General features: G+C 37.0%; 1 protein-coding gene across 2 annotated transcripts in view; it reads right to left on the minus strand.

Annotated features, from left to right (window-relative positions):
* SYNE1 (spectrin repeat containing nuclear envelope protein 1) overlaps positions 1-27,934 on the minus strand; it is a 269,565-nt gene that overhangs the window by 204,066 nt on the left and 37,565 nt on the right. For both annotated transcript variants that reach the window (XM_086461108.1, XM_086461107.1), the window contains 17 exons: positions 26,639-26,751; positions 25,947-26,115; positions 22,209-22,305; positions 20,592-20,794; positions 16,943-17,107; positions 15,430-15,582; positions 14,848-14,991; positions 14,388-14,561; positions 12,268-12,426; positions 10,205-10,369; positions 9,513-9,647; positions 8,661-8,819; positions 8,209-8,417; positions 7,844-7,952; positions 4,614-4,778; positions 2,455-2,622; positions 740-916 (listed from right to left, as the gene is read on the minus strand). In XM_086461108.1, the coding sequence (XP_086317234.1) occupies positions 740-916; positions 2,455-2,622; positions 4,614-4,778; positions 7,844-7,952; positions 8,209-8,417; positions 8,661-8,819; positions 9,513-9,647; positions 10,205-10,369; positions 12,268-12,426; positions 14,388-14,561; positions 14,848-14,991; positions 15,430-15,582; positions 16,943-17,107; positions 20,592-20,794; positions 22,209-22,305; positions 25,947-26,115; positions 26,639-26,751 (2,664 nt within the window). The remainder of the gene's footprint in view (positions 1-739; positions 917-2,454; positions 2,623-4,613; positions 4,779-7,843; positions 7,953-8,208; positions 8,418-8,660; positions 8,820-9,512; positions 9,648-10,204; positions 10,370-12,267; positions 12,427-14,387; positions 14,562-14,847; positions 14,992-15,429; positions 15,583-16,942; positions 17,108-20,591; positions 20,795-22,208; positions 22,306-25,946; positions 26,116-26,638; positions 26,752-27,934) is intronic.

The following is a 27,934-nucleotide window of genomic DNA, read 5'->3' on the forward strand; positions in this document are numbered from 1 at the left end:
TAAAGCAAATCCTGAGTTAAGACTATATATATGGGATTCCTTAGGAAAAAAATAAGGTTTCAATAAAAAAATCTTAACTTAAGAAGTTATTTGAGCTCTGTTGATCATGTTTTCGATCTTTTGTTTTATCATGGGAAATAGTTTGATTACTTTAAACATTTGAGTGAAATAGTGGACAGCTGGATTACCATTCTGCTTAGAGAAACATAAAAGACAACTCAGATATGGGCGGAAGAAGCTATAAATTCTAATCCCAGTTCAGTCAGTGCTTGAAATTGTTTTCTCTGTGACTTTTTTCTTCCTTCTTTAAAATTTAGGATGACAGCATGTATTTCACACAGTAGTTGTGAGGATTGTATTTGCACAACATCAGGTGTTATTAATCTAATATCCAGCCTAAGGTCTCAAATAAAGGGCAATGTCATCTTTAGTAACCACGGGAGACAGTCCATCTAAAAATTAATTCACAGATAAATAACCTAAAGTATCTATTATGACTGAATAGTTGGGACTTTTAAACACTTCCAAACAAAATGCTATTTCTTTACTAATGAAAAGGTATCCAGCAGCTTCAAGAAGTTTTCATGGAGGTATTGATCATGAAAACTCCAAGGACCAAGATTCAGAGATGAGAAAGTGAACTCAGACTTTTTACATTAAAAAATGTGGGGTTTAGAAAGTTCAAGAAAAGAAAAAAGAAGAAAGTATGGGATTTTATTTTTACTTGCAAAGGACCCACCTGGAGTTGCTCTTCACGTTTCTCCATAGTCTGCTGCATGTTCTCCAATGTTCCTTCCAACTTTTGTAAATCCTCTTGCATTGTGCCGGGCAGTCCACCTTCAATCTGCAACCGTTTAGCTTGGGAAATCTGCTGTTGCACATCTTGCCTCTTTGCACGGAGTCTCCTTGTCCTTTGCTAAAAGGATTCACCCAACAGGAATGATTAGACTTTTTAGCTCCTTTGGGAAACTATAGAACTACTTTCTGCTTTTGCAGGGGTATGCAATGAGAGTCATGGATAAAGGGATAAACTGTGGCAAGTATTCTTGAGTCTTGTATACTCATCAAGTATGCCCCTTGTTTTCCAAAATGTGTATACACCTTTTGTGGCATATGAATGGGAGAGAAAGAGTGGCCATTTATCCAAAGCAGTATTTCAGAAAGCAGAAGCCACAACAGCTGAGCAACTGCAGCAGTAGCAACAGGTGTACATATTCCTTATGGCTGCCTAGAAGCATCCAGGTCTGCTCTGCACTCTGAGGCACAGGCTGGAATCTCAGGTTGATCAAAGCAACGTATCAGCCTTCATTAGAGAGAAGCAGGGGGTAGCAAAATTGCATAACTCTTTCCTTGATGTGTTTTTGCTTTGTAGCACTACCAGAAATCCTAAGACTACATCCTCTTTCCTTTCCTAACATGTCTGACCCACTGCCAGCCCTGCTAGGCAAGCTCACAGCTCCCTGCTCAATGCTACTCTGAGTACCTTCAGGCCTTTGTCAAAGTCTGTTTTTACCTTAATAGACTCCATATCAAAAGAAGAAGAGGAGCCTTGAGAACTCAAGTTAACTATTCCTACTACCTCTCCTATGGTGGATAAGGAAGGTAGAGGTATTGAAACAACAAATACAAACCTTAACACAGTAACTTTTACAAACATCAAAGAGTTTAGATAAGACACAGGTAAAACATAGTAAACAGTAAGCCCTGTTTGACCTCACAGAAATAGATGTTAATATAAAACACTTATACAATGCCCAAACATTGACAGTAAATTATTCTTATTAGCTTTGGGCAGGCCTCGAAGTTAATTTTCCGTATTTGGCCTTAAAACCCATGATTCTTGCTGTATGCAATCCATATGATCTATTATGACTGTAGCCCACAGACATTTTGATCTATTATCAGTGCATAAAAAGCCTCCTGTTCCACTCCTACAGAATGGAGGCCCATCTGCCACTGCAGTAGCTACCTAGAGGAGGCAATGAGGCTAGAGGTACACCTCACCTCCAGCATTTAGAGTTGGGGCCACATCAAAACTGAGAAATTTCCAAAACCAGGATTGGGCCAAATTTACCATGGTAGGTAAAAAAAAAAAGGTGCAAACTTTAAAAAGTAAAATGAGAGAGACTATATATTTTCAGAGTACACTTACCCAAAATTTCAAGTAAATGAAGCTTGTTTTTCACGTGTTCTGTGCCCAGAAAACCCATGTGATAGAAAAGGATATTGAATAAAATTTGAAAAACATGCTCACCTTTGGCATTAACATTTAAAAAATACTGAGTACTTTTTTCATTATGAGAATTCAATATTAGGGCATATGATACTATTTCCTTTATAACTCTTTCACATTTAAATATAAAGAGTTATGCTAATGGACGTAATGAAATTTCGTAATTACGCAAAATGTACTGTAAAAAAATAATTTGATATGGACATGAGTGATTGCCATACCTGATGATGAAGTAGCAGCTGCTGAGCTTGTAATAAATTTTCTGTATCCAGGATCTTTTCAGCCTCTGCTTGGGCTTCTTTAGAGTTGTTGATTAACTCTTCAATTGCACTTTTAACTTCTTCTTTGTACTGCACACAGTCTCCAACAGTGCCTAAAATCTTTTCAATCTACAATTACGGATAACTTTAAGTATTTCATGTTGAAAGATACATCTATATTTTAAGGGTACATTTATATTTAAAATAATTTTTTAAAAAATATAGTAAATTGTCTAAATTAAAAGCATTTTTGTCTCCAGCATTCTTGACACTTTTAACTTTACATTGAAAGAGTGACTGTAGACTTAAAATGTGACTGAGGAGACTTTTATCTTGTTTAGACATACTCCCTATTACATTGCCATATGGTAAATAGCTGTCTGTGACAGCCACTTATTGGTGATCACTTAGAAAACACACGCTGTCCTCATCCTTGCAAGCTGACCCAAACTCCAAAACACCTGCAGTAGTCAACTCACATAAACTCTTTGCTACCTTTTGGATCTTCTAGAGCAATGCCCCGGTAAATATACTAAAATGCCCTGTTACCCTGGTTTTACGGACCACAATATGCACACGGTGCAATATCCAGTCTCGGTTTGCAGAATTTTATAAAGAAAAAGATACACCTACTCAACATAATCAGAAAGTTCTTCCCTCTTTGCATGATTCAGCTAACCACTTGTAGCTGATTCCCGGTACAGACTCTGTTCCTCAGACAGTTCCCATGTTTTAAGGTTTTAACCATAAAGTATTCTAGAACTAAGAAACTACTTTCTTTTCTTCCTCCCTTCCTTTCTTTCTTTCCAGTCTGTATTCACTTGGGAGGGCTGTTCAGATTCAATACATTCTCCTTCCTGTTATATAACTGTTGAGTCTTTACTCTCCAAAAAACACAGCTGAACTCTGGAAATACACAGTATCAGTCCTTGTTTAAACAGTTTCATCCAAGTGATTAAGAAGCTGCAAATTTAGCTGTAAAGAGTATTTAGACTTTTAAGAATCAGCTGTCTCTTAACTGTAGCATGAAGTGCCATTTAGATTATGCTTTTAGATTCAAGACACGTTTAGGTTCTAGCTCTTATTTTCTTATTTTTATTCTCATGAACTTGTGCTCCCCTTAGTTCTGACTTTCAGAGGAAACAAAAAGCAAAAGTACTTTAACACACCAAAAAAAAAAAAAAAAAAAAGCAAAAAAAAAGATGGTGTCTTAAATTTTTTGTGATCTCTTGGAAATCAGGACATCGGTTGCCCCAACTTCCAAAAACCATTTTCACACTACAGAATTTTAGAGAAGTTTCAAAAAATACATGGAACTTGTATACATTTGGAACACCTACAAGGCCTCCACAAGAACCAATATTAATAACAGAATTTGAAGTTTGAACTCTCTCTACCCTGAACACTTTTTTCAAATGGATCTGTTCTGCCTTCTAAGTGTAAGATGTTCTAAGTTTCTTCTAATCTTTCCTTTTACTGTGAAAACTGTGAAGTAGTAATTTCCCTGAGACCCCACAGAACTCAAGTTCAGTGGATTCTAAGAGGCTTTGCTTCTTACCAGTTAGAAACTTCCCATGATTTCAGCAGTTACAGTATCTCATTATCATTCAGACCTCAGAAAACTGCAGCCTTTTCCTGCAAATTCAGTGCATGATGGACATCCTTAATGATCTGAAATTACCTAACAGGGGTTCCTTTATTATTTCAGCATAAAAGATACATAAATGAAGATCAAAGTCAAATTCCATATCCACCAGCTGATGTACATCATGGTTTTGCCAATGTTCACTATAAGTTCATTTTAGAAAACTATCTTTTGCCTCTAAAAATACTGACATTTTGGTCCCAGAAATACTTATATGATGCTTTTCAATCCTGCAAAGGGAAAAGATCCACCATAATATACACACAGAGAATGTTAGGGGTTGGCAGTATTGTTTGCCTGCCACTTTCAAGGCTTTGCTAGCCAGGGAGTACAAATGAGGGGTTTTTTGTTGCTGAATGCTTGCAGTTTAATTTAAAAAAAATATGCAGCAGGGAACTTATGCTTGTGAAGCCACGATTGATGTAATTTCATGTGACACTGTAAATGGAGAGTTCTTGTGTCCCTCATACTGTACCTCAGCCAGCAAATCTAGGAGTCCCTTGAAGTCATTGGAAAGTTTACAAAGCTCATCCTCTGTCTTTCTGGCCTCCAAATCAGGACATACTGCAGTCAAAACAGCAAGTCTAGATTTCAACCAGCTGTGATTTTCTCCTTGTTTGTTAATATGCTTCCTAATTTCCTATGGAAGAATCAAAACATATTTTCCTCAAATAAACAAAATATATTAATGAGTGACATTCATGGCATCAATTCAAAGATTAGTAGTGTAAACATATTACCTTTGTTCTTATCTTGAAACGCTAGAAATGTAGTATTTTTCTGTTTGCATACCCTATCTGATTTTCTGTTCCAGACAATGGCTAGATTTTTGCATTTCCTCCACAGACTTCACTCCACTACTATTTATTATAATTTTCTTTAATAAGTAGTAGTGGAGTACTTTTTTCTCATAAACTAACATTTTTACTTACAGATAGATAGATAGATGGTAGATACTATGCGTTTATTTTCCATATTGTAACGGGTCTGCCTGAGATGCAGCCCTCACCGTGCTGTGCAGTGGTAGCTAGATAACACACCAGTGTTTTGACTACTGCTGAGTAGGGCTCACACAGCACCTCCCCAACATTTCCCCAGTAGGCTGGGGGTGAGTAAAAACTTGGGAGGGGATAGAGCCAGGACAGCTGGCCCAGACTGACCAAAGGGATATTCCATACCACATGATGTCTGCTCAGCAATATAAGCTGGGGAAAACAGGAAGAAGGGGGGGACATTCGTTTCACACTTGTCATCAGGAGTAACCGCTACGCGTACCGGAGCCCTACTTCCCGGGAAGTGGCTGGACATCGCCTGCTGATGGGAAGTAGAGAATAAGATCTTTTGTTTTGCTTTTGCTTCTGCGCGTGGCTTTTTGCTTCATTAAACTGTCTTTATCTGACCCACGTGCCTGTTGTTATATTTTCTCTCCCCTGTCCAGCTGAGGGGGTGAGAGTGATAGAGTGGCTTTGGTGAGCACCTGGCATCTGGCCAGGGCCAAACCACCACAGTCTTTTTGGCGTCCAATGTGGGGCACGATAACGGCAGTTTTGCATTAAGTGTGCTGTAGCTGAAGTAGCTATTGAGTGGCAAACTCCCGTGCAGGTCACAGAGTTTGTTAGTTGCAGTGCTTATCTCTATTTTGCTCTGCTTGGGAACATGCTAGTACAAACAGTTGCTATGTTCTTTGGTATTGCATTGATAGCTTTAGTGTGCTGGGGAAGCTATTTTGTGGGGAGGATGAAGGAGCTTGGGAGCATGCTAGCTAGCACAAACAATAGCTATGTGCTCTTGCCTGGTATTGATGGCCTTTTTGTGCTTCTGGAGTTATATTGTGGAGAAGATGAAAGTATCCATCTCCCTCTCCCTACCTGAAATTGATGTGGATGATTTTGTTATGCAGGCTCCCAAGGTTCTCATTCACCCTTATGTGAGTTGTTTAATATTACTCATTAATACTTTTGGCATGGTATGGGTTCTGTGGAATCTGGCATCATCCTGGTATAAGAGAAGACAGCTTTTGGGTCAGGCAATACTGAAAAGTGCCCTGAGGTGGCTGGTCCCTGGGTGGCAGGGTGTGTGGAAGGATTTGGGCAGATTCTTAGGACGGTTATCACCTCCCATAACCTGGGACTTGACACCTGAACAGGCAAGCGATCCTGGCAAACTAACGCACCACCTGATAGAAGGGTGCCTTACCTACCCCAATGAAACCCAGCAGCTTCTAGCCCTGTACTGGGGCCTGGCCTGTGCCTATCAAGCCACAGTTCAATACACTCAGAGGACTGTGGCTGAGGCAGGGACCCAAACTACATCTGAGAACACCATGGCTGAGATAGGAAACCAAACAACAACGACTACAGTGATTGCCCCAGTAGTGAAGAAGAAACAGTGCATAAGAAAAGCAACAGGTCCATATCCTTGATTAACAAGGGAGGAAGAAGTATCTGATCAAGAAGCCGGTCCTTCAACAAGGAAACTGGAGGAAGAAGTAAGGGAAATCAAACAGGAAGCAGAAACTACCCGGTCCTTAACGTCACCAGAACTTCAAGATATGCGGAAAGATTACAGCCACCAGCCAGGTGAGCGTATTGCTGCCTGGATGCTCCAATGCTGGGATAACGCAGACGACAGTCAACAGCTGGAAGGTAGGGAAGCCCAACAGCTGGGATCTCTTGCTAGAAACTGGGGAATTGAGAGACGAATTGGAAAAGAGATAGCAATTTGCAGTCTCTGGAGACGGCTGCTCTCAAGTGTAAAGGCAAGATATCCATTCAAGGAAGATCTTGCAACCTCATCAAATTTATTAGCTACTATTTAAATCTTAAATGCTGACTTGCCCAAACTTAAAATTTCAAGTGGTATCAGGTTCTGTGCAATTTTTTTCCTATTTAAATACCTTTTTCCCTCTTTTCACCCAGTAGTTCACTTATATCTTTGTGCCAGTGCTGATGAGAAGTTGCCAGCAGTGAAACTGCATGAGTAAATCTGACTTTTTGGAGCAGAAGCACCCATTAAGCTAAAAGTCCATCTGCTTTATCAAGCTCATCCTAATGATGTTTATTTGCACAGTTGGCCTCACAACCTGCTCATGACTTTCACACAAACTTCTACAGCATGTGACATTCCTATTTTTGCTCCTAGTATGTGAAGTAAAAAATGAAATAAGGGTCAAGCTAGGTCCCAAGTGACCCAGTAAATTATTGCCTAAAACTAATTCAACCAAACGACTCAAACTTCAACTATTCTACCACTACTGTTACCAGTCATCAATGCAGAAGTGAATGGTAGAATATCTTTGCTTTCCTGTCATACTACTGTAGAAGATAATTTTTAATACAGAAGCTTTCTCTAAATGTAAGACAGTAACTTGATTCTTTAAAAAAACCCAGTTCAAAAATTCTGGCTTTTCTTTGCACAGCCCTATTAACTTTGCACGCAGAAGGATGAGGGGCAACTATTTATTCTATCTGCTTCTGTATTTCAGATGTTCTGAATACACATTCTCTAAATTACTAAAAGTAGGAACTTCTGCCACACTTTGCTGCATGTGAAACTTTCTCCTGGAAGCATTTTAAAGAATATAACGAACCCCCAGAGCTACTATGCTCTCCATAGTAAAAGAGTTGCAGTGTTTCAGAATACAGTTTTATCAGAGTCCCAGTAGCAATGACTGTAGCTTTATTAGAATATAATCCAAGGGCTCACCCCCACAGATGCTTTAAATTGCTTGTATTTGGCAGTATCATTGACGCTTTCCTTTATCTTCTTTAGCTCTCTTTCTGTTGATGAAACCCAATTTGCCAATTCAGAAAATCTGAAATAAAACAACACATAATGCAAAGCAAAAAAAAAAGTCAGACAAAAATCACTACCACCAAACAGTAACCTTTTAAATTTAAGCCAAAAATTATAAAATCCACTCAAAACCCCACTATAATTTGTGGAATTACTATATAAAGCACAGCTAACAACACCGTATCATTCTTGACAAGGTACTGATCTATGATGACATTTAGAGGAGTGACCACGCATAAGGCTTTACGAGACCCAGCTAGCAATTGAGCTGACACCTGTTGTTATAGCCCTTCCAGTTGTCCGAGTGCTCTGTTAATTTTACGTATGTGCTGTCTATCTGAGATTTGAGCTCCTTCAGGATTCGTTGGCTGCTTTCCAATGTAGCCCTCACTGGATCAGAAACCGGCAGTTTTTGGCATAGTTCTTCAATCCGTTGTAGCCTTTTCTCACAAAGCTGGTAAGGTCCCTTGTCACCGAAGAACAACTGATGGGTGACAAAGCAGAAAATCCAATAAAAATATGAATTGGAAGAAATCACAAAGCATATCTATATATTCGTAATAAACTGTACTAAGCTCAAATAAAGATTTTTGTTAAAGGCCTGAAGGATTGATCTGATTTAGTTGTGCACAGAGTGCTTAGTGGCTTAAGAGCTGGTCAGACCTTTTTATTATTGTCATTGAAATGTATTTCTGTAAATGCCCACGTGGTGGCATATAATTCATACCATGTGTTCCTCGATCATCCTTTCATTGCCTTCTCGTGATAACACCTTGTTCTGTCGAGCTAGTTCAGCTTTGCACTCCTCCACTGTGACCAGGAACTTGCTTTTCTGTACTTCAATCTTCAAGTGGATCAAATGATACGGGGCTTCTGTTTGAAGATCCTACACACCCACAGAGGTAATAAACAAGCACAGGGATAAAACTCTACTCCCATTATCTCAGTTTGAAGTTACTACAAATAAATAATCTAAAACCTGCTACTGTAGAAAATAAAGGATATATATGCATGAACAGATGGGATGGTCTCTGTATTCATCTAAGTAAACAAAGCAACTCTGTTACCAATATCTCTTCGATATATCATAAGGTCATAAGTTTTTGGGGACCAGAATACGTATGTACAAGGCACATCACAGAGACATCTTGAGTCTTGGCAAGATATACCAAATATTTCCTGTATAAAATAATAAAGCAAAAAATAATAGTGAAGGTATAGTCACAACTGCTTCCAGAGGTTCCTGTTTGCATGGTAATGAGAAACCACTCATCCATCACTCCACGTTTGACCTGCAACATGCTGTAGCAGTCAAAAAATTCCATAGCTTTGAAGCAATGTTTGTAACAGGCTTTGGCAGAAGACACAATTTAAACTGGGAGCCTGATCTCTTACAAATTTGTTTTATTAAGTTTGGGAAAGTCAACTACAATCATCCAACATCAGCATAAAGAAAAACTCGCACCTATTCTTTTTTTTTTTTTTTTTTAATTTCAATTTTTTTCAACATATAGGTCATGCAGAAACACTCCAAAGTTAAGACTTAAAATTTCCAGAGACTCCATTCAATGTCACTAACCTTCCACTGCCTATGGAGTTTTCTCACAGCTTCCTGCAGGTTGTGTTGCTCTTGTTCTGGGAGGATGTCAGTAAGTTCATCACATGCTTTCAGAAAGGCATTTAGGACTCTCTGATCCAACTGGTTAAAGAATTCCTGAAGTGGAGGGGGAAAGTGAGAAGGTGAGAAGACGAGGCTCCTTATTGATATGGTAACCTGCCAAAATTAAGTTCCCTAACACACTCTAAGTTTCAAGGTTACTTCTGCTGCATTGAAGAATTGAAGCCTGACCTATGGAAGGAACTATTTCTTGCTATTTAAAGTCCAGAAAATTAATTTATTCTCAGCCAGTACACTGAGATGGTATTTTAACAAGAATACATTTTAAAGCTACATGCATAAGTAATGGTTGTAATAGAGACAAAGATATTCATCTGAAAAAAAAAAAAGCGGTGGATGCATGGACTGCAAAATGTAAACCGACCCCAATTTCTAAGGGGTCTTCTCTCTTCACCTTCTGGTTGCTTACATTCACCAATAAGAGGGGTGATCTTTTTTCCTTTTTGTTTTTCAATCTTAACATTAGTTTGACCTGATCTGTATAACTTCTATACAGGAAAGAAATCCGCATCGATTTTAAAATTAAGTAGGTTTTTCACTTGTATGTCATGCACTCAAAGATTTCCATGAGGAAGGTCAGAGAATTTACTCACGCTATGTTTCCTGAGAAGTTCTTCAGGATTTCCTTTTTCTTTTAAACAACAATTGGCAATCTGTATTACTTTCTCCAGTTCTGCTCTAGACTCCTCAAATTTCTTCATCAAACGGCTATTTGCTTCTATGTTTTTCCTCCAGTCACCAGCTTTCCTGACCATATTCTGAGTTATAAGCAAAGAAAATGAGCTGGCACTTTCTCACTGACTTTTATTTGCTCTCTTTTACCACGATCTTACAAGAAATGCATTCGATTGGTTTCTCTTTCAAATATAAGCCATTCATGAGTGCTTCTCCTTTCATGCTCCCATTTTTCCCATTTTTAATACTTACACTAAGACTCATGCTAATGTCATACTTCATTCAAATAAAAATGGGTAGCTATCTAATACAGATGTCTCTGATACCTTCAGAATGCCTCCATCATTTGGCTAGTGTTCCTTTCCTAAAGCTTGCTTTCATATGTAAAGCGCCTGGCATGGCTAAAAGCTTGCCATTCCATTTTCCCTGATAGCAGACTGCCTCCTCCTACATGACTCTACATGAAGGTGGTTTGACCTATGAATCCAGTTCCTAAGCTACCAGTTCCATGCTACAGGTGTTCTGACCCAGAGGAGATTTGTATGATTATCCCACCAGTAAGCTAGATGAGCAACCAGGCAGAAAGTAGCTTAAAAGAAAGACAGCAGATTTTGTGGTTTAGTTGCTACTCTGAAATCTTCTTCTTTTGAAACTTTAGTCACAGCTCTTCATTACTCTGCTTTGTAGTCTGTCCCAGCGCACTGCATTATCCAGTGGTTACAATTCCATAAGCAAGTAACAAAATTTACCAGGAGAAATGAACAGTTCACCAGTTCAACTGCAGCAAGGTTATTCCAACACTGCTTATTAACCATACACCTTACCATCCTCACTGATTACAAATGCCAGTGTAAGGAATTGTAACAATTTTGCCCAATGAGCTGATCAAATCCGTAGTTCTTGACTTAAACATCTTGCTAATCCTTTTTAAAGTTTCCTGATAAAAATCTGTGTATAATAGTAGAATCATATAGGAATGTATTCTTTACATGAGAAAATGGCAGTTTGCAGATCCATAAACATTTTACTCCAGCTATGCCACATTTTGTATGGTTATGCCATGTTTTACAGGTTTATTTTCTAACACAAAAGGAGATAAATGGCCATACATCTTTATAGGAACAGAATAATTAACATGGTAAATTTATCAAGCTGCAACTGTATCTGTACATCAAAACCCACTGATCTTTAAGTACAACCCACAAAATACAACATAAACTTTGAAATCCACCTCTCAGGGACAGCTCTTTACTGAGAGGTGATTTTCTGCAGCTTAAAATTCAGTTTAGATAGTCCTATACTGAACAATAATTGCCTGAAAACAAATCTAACAGATCACAGCATCTGGAGATCAGATTCCAAGATAATGGTTAATTTTATGCTAGAGTGGGTCTGGACTGGGGCTAAGTAGCCCTGAAAATACCAATATGGCTAATAACAACATAGAGCTCTACAGGTACGGGGATTACAGCCCAAAGTACAAACCTTTACATTAACAAATGCAATTACATATTTGCAACTTTCTACATTCACAATCCACTATGTTTTCTGAGGAAATACAAAGCCCAGCAATAATAGCATTTGCAAAAGTTTCCATCTTCCACGCTTTGTGTGAAAGGGCATGTATGGGAATATAAAGCAAATAATTAGCCAAGATAACAAAGCCAAGAGAAACAAAAACCAGTGCAGCCCTAACAGGTGGATTTCAGGTTCCTCGTTCCAAAGGAGCCTGAGATGCATGAAAGTTCTTAAATCCCTCTGAGGGAGGCCCATCTCTGAATAACTGCATGGAGAATATGACCAACAGTCCCCTGACCACTTATTACCTAATACAAACAAATCCTTAATTAATAACTTGACACCAGAGAGGAGAGGTCTCTAGGACAGTAGCTACAGAGTGACGAAACTGAGATATGGTAGGACGGATCAGCTGCATACAAACAAGCTTTCAAAAATATGCACCAATGTATGATATAATTACCTGAAAAGTAATCTGAACTTGTGTAACTTTCTTCTGAAATGTTGACTGATGGAAATGCTGCAACATTTCTCTTGAAGCCACACACTGCAGGATACTCTGACTGTTTCTCTCAATCAGGGACAAATCTTTCTTGCAGTTTTCTTGATAAGCTACCAAATCCTGAAAGAAAAAAACATATATCCACCCTGGCCAGGAACAAAGGAGAGAAAAGTTTGGCAAAATAACAGGAAGATAATTTTTGACAATAAGAACAAAAGGGACGAGGTCAAAGCACCATGACAAACAGACTGCACAAAATGTTGTATGGAGTAACAGAGACCACACAACTTCCTCCTTCTGTGCAGAGTCCTATACCCAAAATAGAGCTGTAGCTATTTATAAAACAAGACACGGAATACACACTGTATTCAAGCCTTTTGGGTAGTTTTAGAGAATACAGGTCAATACATTATTCTGTGATCTAATTTTATGGGATGACTGTATTTATGGCGTAATTGTAAGTGGGCAGCAGTGAAAACAATACACATAAGAATGACAAATCTCAGTAGCAGGTTGAGATGTTAACAGTTCTTGCCTTTCAACAAATTAACCTTTCATGTCAGCTACCTGAATTCAGATTTCATTACAAATGGTGTTAAGCAATGAGAATTATACTCTTTAAAAAAAAAAAAAAAGTGAAGAAAAGAATACATGAATGAAGTTGCACAGGCTGAAAGAAAGGTTTAAAAAATCCCGTGGTGAGGAAACTGTTCTGCTATTGAAGGAACAGTGTATTCCTCAGCACAAATCTCTGTTTACTTTCTGATATGCAGAAACCATCACACTCCGTGTAATTGAGGAGATTTTGTTTCCCTGGTTGGCAAAAAACTGCAGAAGAAACATATCTTTTTATTATGATATTCTGGGGCAGATTAACCTTCAGAAGCAGAGGAAAGGAGCATTCTTTTGAGCTGGCCCTTAACCTGCAGGTTGGACACATGACTCAGCTGGCGTTGATAAACAGAAGAGGATTTACTCATGAAGATAAATGGACTGGCGCGATTCAAGCTCACTAGATAATTTTTTACCCAAATATAATAAAAACTTGCAGTTACTGGAAGAGAATACCCTTCTTGTTGAATTATTGGGCAAATCTCCAGAGTCATTATAGGCTTGAACTAAATTTTATATATATATGTATATGTATACATATACACATACACACACACAAAATTGAAACTTTTTGTTCCAATTTTTTTTTTAAACGGACTCTAAATGGCTTTGAAAGATTTCTGCTTCCCATTACAAAAATCCATTTAATTCTATCACCTGTCAAATCTGACTCTAATGAAACGTGTGCATCACTTTTGAGGTACTATTTCTAGGCTATATACCACACGTACACAAGGACAAATGCCAATTCCTACACAAGATCCTCATATTTTCATTTACCTTTCCAAGTGAGTTCTGACTAGCTCTGAATTCCTCCAGAATGAAATGTTTATTGGTCAGGTAAAAAAGATAATATTCTACTACAATGCACTTCAAAGAAACCACTTCCAGACTTCTAAGAAAGTTCCATAATTGTCCAAGAATCACAGAATGGCAGGGGTTGGAAGGGACCTCTGGAGATCATCTAGTCCAACCCACCTGCTAAAGCAGGTTCACCTACAGCAGGTCGCACAGGACTGCATCCAGGTGGGTTTTGAATGCCTTCAGAGGAGGAGACTCCACAGCTTCCCTGGGCAGCCTGTTCCAGTGCACTGTCACCCTCATAGGAAAGAAGTTTTTCCTCGGGTTCAGTTGGAACTTCCTAGGAAACCTAGGGAAGTTCCTGATCATGTTATTTCATCTGCTTAATTAAAAATCCAATGTATTTCTGATACTTCAGTCCAATTTCCACTAGATTAAAAAAAAAAAGTCTCATGTTTACTTATTGCATTAAAATCACGGGCACTAGGAGGGAACACAAGTTCAATCTTTGTATGTTTATGCCTAGCTGACTTTAGGATATGCTATGTTTGCTAGCTGAATATGAAGAAACATTTGCTCAGCTTGCCGAGTTGCAATCCAAATTCCTAGAAAGTTAACTGTAAATACTCAGAGGCAGCAGATCTTTGTAAGATGTTTTTGAAACTTACTTGGGCTTTTTGTTTAAGAACAGTTGTAGGTTGTGCTTCAGGATCCAGGATAGAAATTATTTCATTGACTTTTTCAAGAGATTCATAAAAATGTGTGATTTGTTTCTCCAGTTCTTCCAGTGGAGACAGCAGATGCTGGCATTCATACAGCATGGCACAGGAATACTCCTTAACCTTTGGCCATTTTAAAGAAAAATAATTATTAAAAAAGTTCAATAAATAGCAGCTTCCTCTGCATGTAGGTTTATATAGTTGCTACCTGCCTAACAGATCAATCCTGATGCTGTATTACTTCTTACAGAAAAGAACATTAAACTTAAGGATGGTAGTCCTAATGTCTAAAAGAAGTAACAACTATTATTATAGTAACTATATATTGTTATATATATATACACATAGGGGAGCTTACTATTTATTAGTTCAACAGTCAACATGTGTAGTAGAAAAAGTATTTTGCAACCTTGCCCAGCTGCTCTTTGATCCTTGACAAAGTTCCCAGCATTTCATTCACTTCCTCTTGGGGAACTTCTTTTGTAACAAGTTGCACTGTTCTTGCTACCATTTTGTACTGAGCTTCCATTGCAGGCAATTTCTGCTTAATATTCTGAAACAAATGTTTCAAAAAATATTTTAGTAGCAGCATTCATGCATTCATGGGAGATATGTCTGTTGTCAAGAGACAAAAGGTATCTATTCCAATTATCAATTGTTTTCATCGCTGATTTCAGTGACTACTGGATCATATTTCAAATACCTTAAAACTGTGCCAAAGGGTATCAGTCAGCTCACCTGAAGGCAGTTTGAAGCTAAACAGAAAGAAATATCCAGTGGGCCAGTGTTTTGGAAATATGCTCTGTAAATGTCACTCATAGAATACAATGATTTATATTGGCTATAGCATATATTATACAAAAAAGCACCACTGGTTAAAAAAACAAATAATGGAAATGTATACTAAAATGATCTTATGCTCTCAGAATTAAATAGTTATAAGTTTCTCTCTTATGAAGGAGAAAGAAAGGAATGGAAGAAAGACACTTACTTCTAAATCTTGTACAAGCATTTTGACATCAAGGAAGGACACTTCTATAGGGACTGAAAATTTCCTATTGCTTCCATCAATAAAAGTTGTCAAATGGCCAACACCATCCAAGTATTCCTTCCTTATTTTGTCCAGTTCATCTGCTCGAGCATACTAAGGAAATGTAACATAAAAAGAAACAAACAAACAAAATAACCACTCCAAATGAAACATCCGGCAATTAAATAACGACTTAAGAGAATTAGCATGTTTTCAGTGCGATTGTTTGCTGGAAAAATTGTGTTCAACAAAATACAAATTAATGGAAACTAATCCTCTATATTACTTAATCATTCGCATTAGTTTCAATAGTGCTGACACTAAAAAGAACAACATTCATACAAGAGGGTCAGCTTATTTTAAGTTTTGGATCACTTGGAGAACACTAAACTCTTATCTGTTTCTAACTGAGAATTATCATCTCAATTAATTTCTTATTACCTACAGTATCAATTTTGAAAATTCAGTGAAAGAATAGAACACGAAAGTTTAGAAAAGCTGAAGGATGAGGGAAATTTCAATAACAGAACTGCTGGCTGGAGGAAGGGGAAACACAGGTCTTAGAAAGTGGAAAGAGCTGTATGACAGAAATGGTGACAAGTCAGTGATAAAAACCAGCACATGAAAGGAGCTGCATAAGTAGAGGAAGAGACATTTACATGCTGGGGATTACAGTTTCCACAGTGAATCACCCTAAATATCAATAGCAAATAAAGTTTGAGAATATTCTAGTCAACAGTTTGGAAAAGGTACAATGAAAAAAGGTGCAGTCATTATCTGCTTTTCCATTTAATTTGACTTGCAATGGAAATAATCATGCCAGCAAAGAAAATAGATTCAGCATCTTCAAATAGGCAACTGCTATTTAAAATCACTCAAAGAGGAAAATACCATTAGATGTATATAGATTCTAGCAAAGATATTTTCTAATGTGTTCATGAGGTGTGAAATACTTCTGTGTAATTTTATCTCACATCTACCCTTTGCTTTAAAGAGGAAATAAAGAAACACTTCTTTTCCAATCAGTGGAACCTCTTCCGTGAGATAAAGAGTAGTTTTTTCATTTCCTATCAGTGCCTCTGTGTGCACAAGACAGAAGTAATGTCTGACTAGTTAATTAACTTGCATTGTACCTGCTTAGGGTTGCAGGACAATAAATGAATGCAACTTTCATTAAAGGGTAATAAAAATATCCACTTTCACCATTTTCACTGTTTAGTTTTACAGAGCTTACAATAACAATAGCTACTTAAAACCTATCATTTTCTTTGAAGAAAAGAAGACATGCATTAAAAAAAATATTCACTGTATCAGGCCAGAAGACCATAAAGGAAAACTACAGCTTGTACCCACTGAAAATGTCCAAAAATAAAAATAAAAAGCTGTATAACCAAGAGATAAACAAAGGAAAAGCTCAAATAAAATAAACTGCTGTTAAGGATTCATTTCTAATTTAAATAATGATGACACAGACCTGCTTAACTTGCATAAACAATTCTCTCCATCTTCCATTTAGTAGCAAAAGCTGCTGTTTAAGGTCTCTGGAAATGGTCTCATCACATGTTTCAATCAGAAAATTACCAGCATCATTCATGGCTGTGTGCTGCTGGATCCAATGAGGTAAGTGCCTGAAGAAATCCTGAAAAAGAAAATGAAAACACCTTTCCAAAACCTATTCAAATAGTCTTTACCTTGAATCATGAAACTTAAATTTAATAACCAGCTAATGGCTTGATAAAACTCTGAACGTTATCCTCTGAAGCAATTTGTATCAGATATGCCAAAACAGAATTCTAAAGCCTGTGAACATAACCTATGGAATTAAAAATTACCACCAGTTTACTTACAGCTTATTTTATGCTAGTGAGTAGCTTCAGTTAGACTAATGGAACTCCTTAAGAGAAAGCTCCATAACTGAAAAGGCTGTTAGTGCCCATCTAATTTCTGTCTTGTCTTGAAACAGTATGGGCTGATAGTAACCTGGGCCATACACAGACCGCAGAGAGATTTCTTCCCTTCTGTAAACCATATGCAGCTTTCCAGGGTCTGGCATCCCAGAAGACTTGAGAAGACTGATTATCACTGCTTCCTCTGATCTCAAAGTAGGTGACTGGGGAGTGGAAAGGGATGGTTGTCACTGATTTTTTTCCCCTGTTCCAGTGAGACAGCCTAAATAGCCAAGCCATAGTGCCAAATGCTTCTGTGCATCTTGTAGGCACATGCACATGCATAAACTGGTAGAGAAGACAAAGACCAGCTCCCTCCCTTCCTTTTTGGTCTTCCAGAGGATGGGCAACTGTTCCTAAGGCAGGTATCTCCAGGTACTACCTACAGCTATACCAGTAAACGAAACACGACTCAGTCACTGTCCCCATCTTATCTGACATGGTTCTGGCTTGTGAAAGCTACCCTTCTCCCAAAGAATGCACAATTCAATGGAAGGCACGTGGCAAAGCCTGTTCCAAATAGACTGAATCACTTCTTCCAGGGGAGAAAGGGTAGCCACAAGGATGCAAGCTGAACCATGCCACTTGGTCCTCAGAACTAAGGAAGGGGCACTGACCCATTTTATTTATGACTATCAATCTATCCTATAATTCCAAGACTGTTCATCTGATGGTGACAGTCCCACGCAATCCTTCACTCAGGGGTAGATCTGAAAAACTCCTGTCCAACTGTACTGTCAGTTATCCCAAGCTGCACAGCTACAGTTGTGAAACTTTATAGTTTATACTCGTCAGAAGTCATACACATATAAAAACAGTTTGGATACAATCAAACCCAAAACATCAAATGGATATATACTGCTCAAATTTGTTGAAGAGAGAATTGAAAAACATAGTGTTTTAAATTCCTAAAGCTGAGATCAGTAGACTACAGGTGCTCTGTACTGATGTATCAGTGAAGAAATATAATCATCTCAGTAAATTGTATGTGCCGTTTGAATCTTCTACTTGCAGTGGAGCACAATCCTTCAGAGGCCAACCTAAAACATGTGTAAAATTTGGACAAGTTTGGAAGGTACTGTGAAGCACACCTCATTCTCAATTAACACAACACAGCTCTTTTTAAGGAAGTCCCCCACATCAAATCTAGAAGTCCTCTGATACCCTTTGGATACAGCTGTTACAGAAAGGTATGGGAGAGCGCAGTTACAATGGCATTATGACGGCAAGTGCTTAAGAAGTACTGTAAGTAAATAAAGGAGTTGTAGAAGGAGCAGTTTGTTCATTAATACATCTACTGATAAATTTCTAGTACTTTGCAGTAGAAAAATCCAAGTGCATACTGATCTTTTTTGCAGATCTGTGCAACAAATAAGGTTTCTGAAAACAGAAACCAATCAGAAAGCCAACAAATCATTTTCTTTTGCAAAAATAACCGTGGTACTTGCTGATCTTGAAATCATACAGAGACAATGGAAAGAAGAAAAAAGCATGACAGCATGGTAAGGGGCTACAATGGTCTTTGCCTAGGATGGAACATGGTGGATTTAAGTAATGCAGGTAAGGTTGCAAATGATCATCTATGAAATCTTTGTATCATGTTACTGTTATATTTGTGGTTTTACAGAACAAACATTTGGAAATGTTTAGAAAAGTTTTATGCCATATTCCAAACAACAGTTATCATCTTTCATCTGGGATTCCAGATGCTTGGGCTGATGGCTATAAGACTTTCAATTGTAGAAACTAACGTAAGTATTGCTTTTGGCTTTAATAACCAAATATTAAAACTGCTAAATCAGAACTATCCTTGGAACTATCTAAGTGACCATTAGTGCTGTGGAGTGCTAAATTCAACATTAATAGTAGAAGTAACTTTTAAATTATGTATCTCAGCCTACAGATGGTTTATGTTACCTCTCGGTGATCTTTAACAGTTTTAAGCCAATGTAATTTTAAGAAGAAATTAGCATTCTGGGAAGAATAATGCTTTCACGTCTAAGGTTTTCAACATAGCTTTTTGAAATACTTGTTGGATTTAGGTTAGAAATCAGAAGCAAGTATATACTGTATGGATCTGTTCAGATTTCTGCTTTGAAAATCTTTAAAGGTAAAGTTACAAAACTGATAAGAGAAGTAAATATTTTTATTTTATTTATATATTGATAAAAGAATATTTCACTTTAAACATTGCCAAGTTACTTACATAAAACATACACAAGGAGCTAAGATCAGTCTGATCAGCTAGGGTCATCCTTTCTGCTCAGTAATAATAACTGTTGGTATTTATATTATGCCAGACTATTGAATCCTTTCCATAGGGTTATTTTTATTTAAAAAGTGTATTACATTCTTTTGTATCAATTTAAATTAACAAACTTTTACCAAAAATTATACCATTCTGTCATGTAAAATGAAATGCTCATTCCTGAACTGATGTCAGTTTGACATTTTACAACCTATGAAAACCATACTTCAGTATTAAAAGCTGTGTAGCTGATACGTTGGGGTTGGGTGAAAATGTAGCACCTATTAAATGCAGTATTATTCAAGTCAATTTGGATCATTATTGAAGTTTCACGAACACAAATCTTAATGCTTCAGTACTCTAATACTAGAACAGAAGAAAAAGATATCTTGCCGAGTGTAGGTCCCCAAATGGAACTATCTAAAAGATTTTTAAATGCCAGGGAAATGGATTAACTACTTACCCATCAAACGTAACAACACATATTATTAATATTGTCTTGTGAAGCAACTAATATTGGAATCTGTCACCTATATAGTAGAAAAATCCGTGGAAAAAATAATTTTCTTTAAGTGTCTTTATATGCAGCACGTGACTATACACTTTGATGTTAAGAGCTATATTTGCCTTTGAGTGAATCATGTGACATTCCTATATTTGAACAACACTGTTGCCCTGTATTCATGTTAAAGATGCCTCTAACCATGTAATCACAGATTATGCCTTCCTTCGCTGCATGTGTGTATGTATATGTCTGTACATGCTTCACATGTGTCCATTGAAACACCTATGATGAATATAGACAGTATGCCAGAAACTGAAAAAATTTCTCCCTCTTGTATGACATTTTGTAAAACAATCTAAGCAAAAACATATCCCGCATTTCATAATTTACAAAATAGCGAGATACATATGCTATTAGTTCATACCTTTTTGGAATGTTCAGGTTGATTCAGCATCTTTTCCGCATCTTCCAGCCAAGCTTGTAGACCTGCCACAGTGCTGCTATATCTGTCCCAATTAGCAATTACTTCTTCCAACATGCTTCTTACACTTCTCACCTCTACTGAGAGGTTCCTCCACTGTGCTGTTGTTTCATTCATAAATTTCATCACATTCTCAACTTCTTCCACTGACATACAGGAAAGACATAGATTATTTTGGTTCATTATTATTTCTGTAAAGCTTAATTTTATGTTATGCTTATCCATTGCCAGCAAGGAATTATATTTTACTGCAACTTCTATTTCAGTAGGCTTTTATATACATATGCTCAGTTCACAGATCAATTTTAGTGCAAAATTACAACAGAAATTTGCACTAAAGAAAGTAAATGTGAATTAAGGAAAGTACGTAAAATGAATGCTATACTAAAATGATCACACTGCATATTCAGTGTGGTGTTTGTTTCTAATCTGCAATAAAAGAAATCAGAGAGAACGTTTCCTTAAAAAAGCAGAAAATAATAGAGATGTATAATGTACAAACAGATACTATGTCTGCATTGAAAAGTACTGAATTAAATTCTGATCTTACTTCCACCGACTTTAAAACCAAATTGCTGCTAGTTTTTGACATTTAATTTTTAGTACATTTCTTGTGGCAAATAAGGGAACAAGTGCATCCTCGTTCCAGAAGAAAATAACAGAGAGAAGCAAATGGACCGAAGCAAATCCTGAGACTTCACAAAACATGCAGAATATAGATAATCTAAAGAACATTTTTTAGCTAATATGTTCTCTAATTGCACTGCTGTTTCTGAATTCATACAAGCAAGTAGCTGCCCTTTAGAAAATATTTTTATTGAATTTTTAATAGCATTGAATAAATCTATTGATTTTATTCTTTGTAAGAACACCTTGTAAAAATTGTTTACTTTTGTAAAATTTGAGTGTCATCATCATCAACTTCAGTTTCACAACAAAAAAGATATCTATTTTCTCTCCACATCTGCTAACCACTTTAGCAGCTGCAGCAGTCCTCCACAGCCATGACTGTGTTATCTCCCCAGCAGAGATTAAAGTGATCCCACATCTGTAACTATCTAGGTCAAACATTGCCCTCATATTCTCACTCAACTCAGCAGTGTCCAGGAATTACAGGAGGCAGCTGTTGAATCAGCTACACGTTTTCCTCATGTATATCCACACTTCAACTATCATTTGGATTCCTCTTATAGGTTTTCACAAGTAATGAAGAACCTTCAGTAAATCACGGGATACTTTTGCTACTACAACACCGGGGCCAACTCTCTATTTGTCTTTTTCTAGTAAATGAAGCCAAGCCAGGGAGCATTTCCAGGCACCAGAACATGATCTTCCCTACTCCTAATCTGGTCTCTGGAACACTTTTGGCCCAAATCAACAACACTGAAAAAATCCAGAAGTTAGCACATCTGAACACAACCACCCTCTTCAGGAGATTTATGAAATCTTAACAGCTCTGCTGCATGGAATAAATAAATATTAAAAGATCTTTTTAGAGGATATTTGTGTCTAAAGAGATTCAAACAGTGTTCCCATGATGAAAGAAACATAGGCATTTACCTGAGCCATTTGCTTTGGCATACATTTCAGCTGCTCTTTTCAAGATCTGGTAAGTAACTTCATACTGCTCAAAAAACTTACTGTTTTCAATAACAGACTGAAAATAAAAAAATATTACAACAGACAAAATAAAGACAGATATTATGCATAAGGATAATTTCCATCAAATTACATCAGGACAGTGATGACAACTTTTAACTTCATTATTCCTCCATTCATTTTTTTTCAGCATTATAAAATGATGCTTAAATTATCACCACCATAAAATAATATATAAATTTCACCTTTTCAAATTAATGGTACAGCTGAGTCTCCCTTTACAAATACAGTTTATTTACTTTGAATATGGAAAGAACCTAATGATTCTATTCTGTGATTCTATTCTATTCTATTATTTAATACGTTCTTAGTTTGCTAGTTGCTGACTTGCTGAAACTCACTAGCATATGATACTTTGAATGCGCAGAAACTGAGCAATTAAAAGCTTTTTAATGGAAATTGTTTTACACTGACACCTAAGTGGAATCTTTTTAATAAAAGAGAAAATTTCATCCATATAGGTCACCACAAAAACCAAATCCAGTTAAACTTGAAAAATTGTTCCTGTATTAAGCCTTTGCAGAAAGGCAGGTTTCAATGAAAAACATTTGACTTATCCCTCAGTTTACCTCCTTTGTAATTGGTAAAAATAAGATTAAGGAAACACTGCACAAAGAGATGCCGCTTTTCCTAATTGTGACAGAGTGCTTTTCCTTTGTGAGTGATGTTATAGCTGTGTAATGAGTTATAGTGCAATGAATGGAAATATTTTGGTCACAAAGTTATGGCTCTTTACAGTTCATGCCTCTTTATCCCTTATAGCAAACGACATTGATTTTTTTTTAAATGTCTTTCAGAAATCTTACTTCCTTTAAGTGTGATACATAATTATACCTCTATATTATGCAAGCATATTATATTTTGCATTACCACTGTTAAAAAAGGGAGAAAAGCCTGCTTTTTAACAGGGCTTTATATTGCCTTACCTAATGTACTTATCTAGAGTTTTGGAATGGTTTAGTAACTTATACCACCTCCCTTGCCTTCTCAGTTACAGATCTACAAAATTAAAGCAAGTACATCTCACATATATCTATACAAGCTTTGAAATGTCAGAATAGACAAAATTCTATGTGTACTAGTGTGATTTTGGTAAAATCAGGTTTCAAATGAGGTCAAAGCTCAATGTATTTTGAAGAGGAGGATTAGATTTTGTGTATTCATCAACCCACCTTATATACGAAAAACAGTTTTAAAAATTAATCTGCCAGCCAGTACATATCTAAAAACTCTTCTATTTTAAAACCTTTAACAGTTGCTATGTCAAATCACCACCGTTATCTAGGATATAATATAGAAATATGTTTATAACCAAGGAAACTAGAAGTCAAGGACAATCAGAATTTTTCTCTGCTCTACTGTCAAAAGAAATACCTAACATATATAAAGAACTAAATGCTTTACCATGAATTATGTGACAAACTTCTGACTTTCACTTTTGCAAAACCCATACACAAAGACATTTTATCCTGAACCAAAAAATGCAAGACTTCATGTGAGAAAGTAAAAGACTGAACTACTTACATAATACTGATCTCAAGAAAAATTGGAAATATTTACAAAAATTAAATATAGACATTTTACTGATTAATACTGTCTTCCATCTGACAAGGTCTCTTAAAGAAACTATGTAGCTTTTCCCAAATCTGTATAGCATACAGTGCCAAAAAATGTGTTAATACAGCAATGCCAAAACAGTTCCGTGGGTTAAAATCCATGGATAGCTGTACCCAGTATCTGCATTATAGCTGAGACTTTGGTACAGTATGTTCTGCAGGTTGACGGTGTACAATTTACACAGACCTGTACTGGTCGTATATGACAGACAGATGAAAAGGAGATGGGATAAAGTAACAACCACCACTTTTCTTTCTGAGCTACAGTACACAAATATTTTCCAGGCATATGTTCTATCTTGATCCTAACTACGCATATTCCTAGAATGCTGACGTTGCTCAGTCTGCTTTGGCAGACAAACAAAGCTACATTTTTATCTCCTCCTAATATAGTCACTGGCTATAACGTATTGACTACAGCTTTCCTATGTAATTTACTGGAAGAGTAATACTTGGCTCTTGATACTAGAAAATTGCTCCTAGATAAGCCAAAGAAAATAAGTCTCTTTCCATCACTGGACACCTGGAAGGAGCCAGAAGACAAGGCCACCAGGAATGAAACTGAGCTCTATTTATCTTCTTGTCCCCATTTCCTCATTTGGATGTGATGTAGTTTCACAAATGATGCAAGGAAGCATTTTCATTTCCCTAATGACCATCTCAGCATTAGCAGTCTAAAGCACAAGAATAATTGAGGCAATCACAAAATAACATACAATTCACCATTTAACGTTCATTTTACAGCAAAAAATAAGAAAGTGATATAAAGTAACAATCCAAAAGTCAAGCTATCCACTTCCTCATTATTTCCCTTGTCACCTTTCAGTGTTTTTTGTGACAGTCTTAGAGAGTATACAAATGGACTATGGCTACTAGCTGTTGCACACCACTCTAGCAAATTATATTATTTTAAATAACCATCTGAATTTTGCAAGGCTTAACTCCTGAATTTTTATATGTCCTTAACTGCCAGTTTAAATACAGGAAGGGAAAAGTGTGAACAGGTCTCCAATTCTCACTTTGTAGAGGAACTTTGACTGCTTCCAAAGCAATAAAAACTACCAGGCTATGGGGGCATCAGTAACTTTCTCTACACAGTGTCTTGGCTCCGAATGGTTCTATAACTGTATGAATTCTTTCTAAACTGAATTTTCCTGTGCAATTTTCCTTGTATGAATTAGATAGAAGGGTAAAAAGTACTTAGCCCAGCCCTGCTTTTGAAAGAATCCTTCACTCTCTAATGTAGAAGTGCAGCAGTGGCATGGTTCTACCAGCCACTTGGCACTCCAAGTGTGGATTTAACAAGATACAGTAGCATAAGACTGAAAGGAAACATATCAATGAGCATTTGTAAGTCAATAGTCTCTGTTTCTTAACAAGATATATGGATGATGCAGAGCTGGAGCAATCTCTTTCCAGAACAGAGATAAACTAATGGGTTTAATATACTAATGCTGAGCAGAGAAGAAAAAAACATTCTTTAAAAGAATAAAATGACTCCCGAATCAGTATATTACATTGAACAAGTACACAGAAGCAGTGTAACTTTTTTTTTTTCTCTCCTTAATTTGGAAGACTTTAAAAAGAAGCAGTGTGGGGAAGTGCATGCCAAAAACCTCCCCTATCTCTACACTTAATCTGTGTATAGTCACTATAAAGTGCATTATGCAGTTGTAAAAGAAGATGAATTTGGAATTGCTATCTAAGGTAGGTAAAAATCTAGGATTTGGAACCTCCACACATGCTTGGTAAGTTGATGGTCAGACAGTTAGCAGCCGGGACATTATTTCTGTTTTTGAAGAAATGGTGCAAAAAGAATCACTTTCATTTTCTGCCTTTTGACTAAAATTCCTCCATGGTGAAGACAAATTCACCTCTGAAAATATATTCCATAATAATGCAGTCATAAAGTCAACAACTGGCAAGTCTCATTTCTGTTTCTGTTCTTTTATTCATTTCCAGCAATCTTATATGTCAATATTTCAAAAATAATTATAAAAAGAAGATGACAACCTCAACTTACAATATAATTTTGAAGAAGTAGTTCCACCGACTCTCGCCTTCCATATTTGATAATCCACGATTTTAACTTTGATTCGGCAAGGACTAAGAGTGACAGTAGACGGTACTTCAGTTCCAGAAACTCCATCTTCAACAGATGGAGCTCAGATGAAGAGACAACAAAATTAAACCTACAAAATGAATCACACTGTAGTAAAATACAGCAATATTCATTTTTGCAGGAAAGATTGAAAGCCTTAGTTACAGTTCAGAAATTTTTCTAATCTTTCACCTTTAAATATGCATGACAATAGCTCTGATGACTGCTCTTGAATAGCGAATTAATTACATTTCTGTTTATTCATAGAAATCATCAGTTTACATCTGTTACTAAGTTTTGCAAAGTCATTTTTCTTTTCTTTTTTCACATGCATCCCAGCTGTTGTTACATAACATTTCTTCCAGGGACAAGTAATAACAGGATTAATGTAAAAAAGTATTCCCTTCCAAAACCCATAGCCTATTTTGATTCTCATCAATCTTTAAAGCATCAGTTTTTTCAGTATATTTTTATGTATATTCTAGGAGGTTTTTCTTTCCAATTTTTTCAAGCCTGCCGCTGAGAAACATAGTGATTACTACACAAACAGATTAAAAAGCAAACAGGATCCCTTTCATTCACAGAGGGTTTTTATTTCAGATTGAAAGCCTTACCTCTCTGCCATATCCTCTAATTGGTCAGGTGGAACAGGCACTCCGTTAACAGACCTGGCCCCGTGGATCTCATGGAATGCCTTTTTGTGACCATCTATGTTTTTCAGCAGATCCTGATTTGATTTTAAGAAAGAGAGAGAGATTCAGAGGGGGGTGGGGGGGAGAGGGGGGGGTGGAGGGGAGAGAGGGAGAGAGAGAGAAGGCTCACAGTAGGCTATCTAACTAATAAGCACAATTTTAAGCCTGCACTGATGACTCAATATAGTTAACTATTTGATCATGCTCTCACATTTGCATGCAAGGTTATGCATATCACAAAAGCATTTACATCAACTTGAACATTTACGTAGGGAACCCCCTTATAAGATGCTCTGCTAAACCTGTGGCTAATAATTATGGAAGATCTTAAAACAGACAATACACTGCAAAGGTTTAACAAAATGAGCACTCTTAGCTGTACTAAATAATCCCTGAGATGCAGTCTGCAAATACTCTAACATCACAACAGCATAATCTTGCTAAATTTACTCTACATCTTTATAAAAGATACTAACCTTTATTAAGTATAGTTTCAAATTTTCAGCAACTAATCTACTCCACTATATATAGGCAGAAGATCCATAGCTCCTTATGTAAGTACATATTCAATATTTAGTGAACTTTTCACTCTCTCAGCATCAAAGGATTTCAGGATCACTCTCTCTATATTACACGAATGAATGCAGAATGTGGTACCTGACCTGTATTCCTGTGGTAAGAATTGTACCAGCAAAAACCTTACAGCAGAGCACATTTCAACTGTAACTAAGCAACACCGCTTCAAACGGCTTCCTGGAGATTACATATTAAAATGAATGACTGGCAGTAGTCTTTGAAGAGGTACCGTAACAGTAACACGTCAAGTCCCCAGCGGCTGAGAGGACACAGAACAGCGGTTATTTTACTGCATACAGACAGGTTCTGGCACAAAGTGCTCAGAAGCCTATTAGCAAAGAAAATCATACAAAGGTTCCCCTTTCTCACCTGGGGGAACAAAATGCAGGTTTGTGTATTGATCATAGATGCCTATTTCCACGTGCTGAGGGAGGGTTTCTCCCCAGTCAATGCCCATTGCTGGCACAGAAGAAATTAATGGTAATTCACTGGCTCAGCTCACCATCCCCATCGACCCACCTGTATTTCCACTGTTTTCCACTTCAGCCAACACCTTGTTTGAAGAGAAACGAACTAGGCTTTCTCAGATGCAAGCAACATACTGATTTTACCATGGCAAAAACTCCAGCAAGGGTATTCTGT

Source organism: Leptosomus discolor, chromosome 2 (assembly GCF_034619465.1).
Source record: "Leptosomus discolor isolate bLepDis1 chromosome 2, bLepDis1.hap2, whole genome shotgun sequence".
Classification (NCBI taxonomy): domain Eukaryota; kingdom Metazoa; phylum Chordata; class Aves; order Leptosomiformes; family Leptosomidae; genus Leptosomus; species Leptosomus discolor.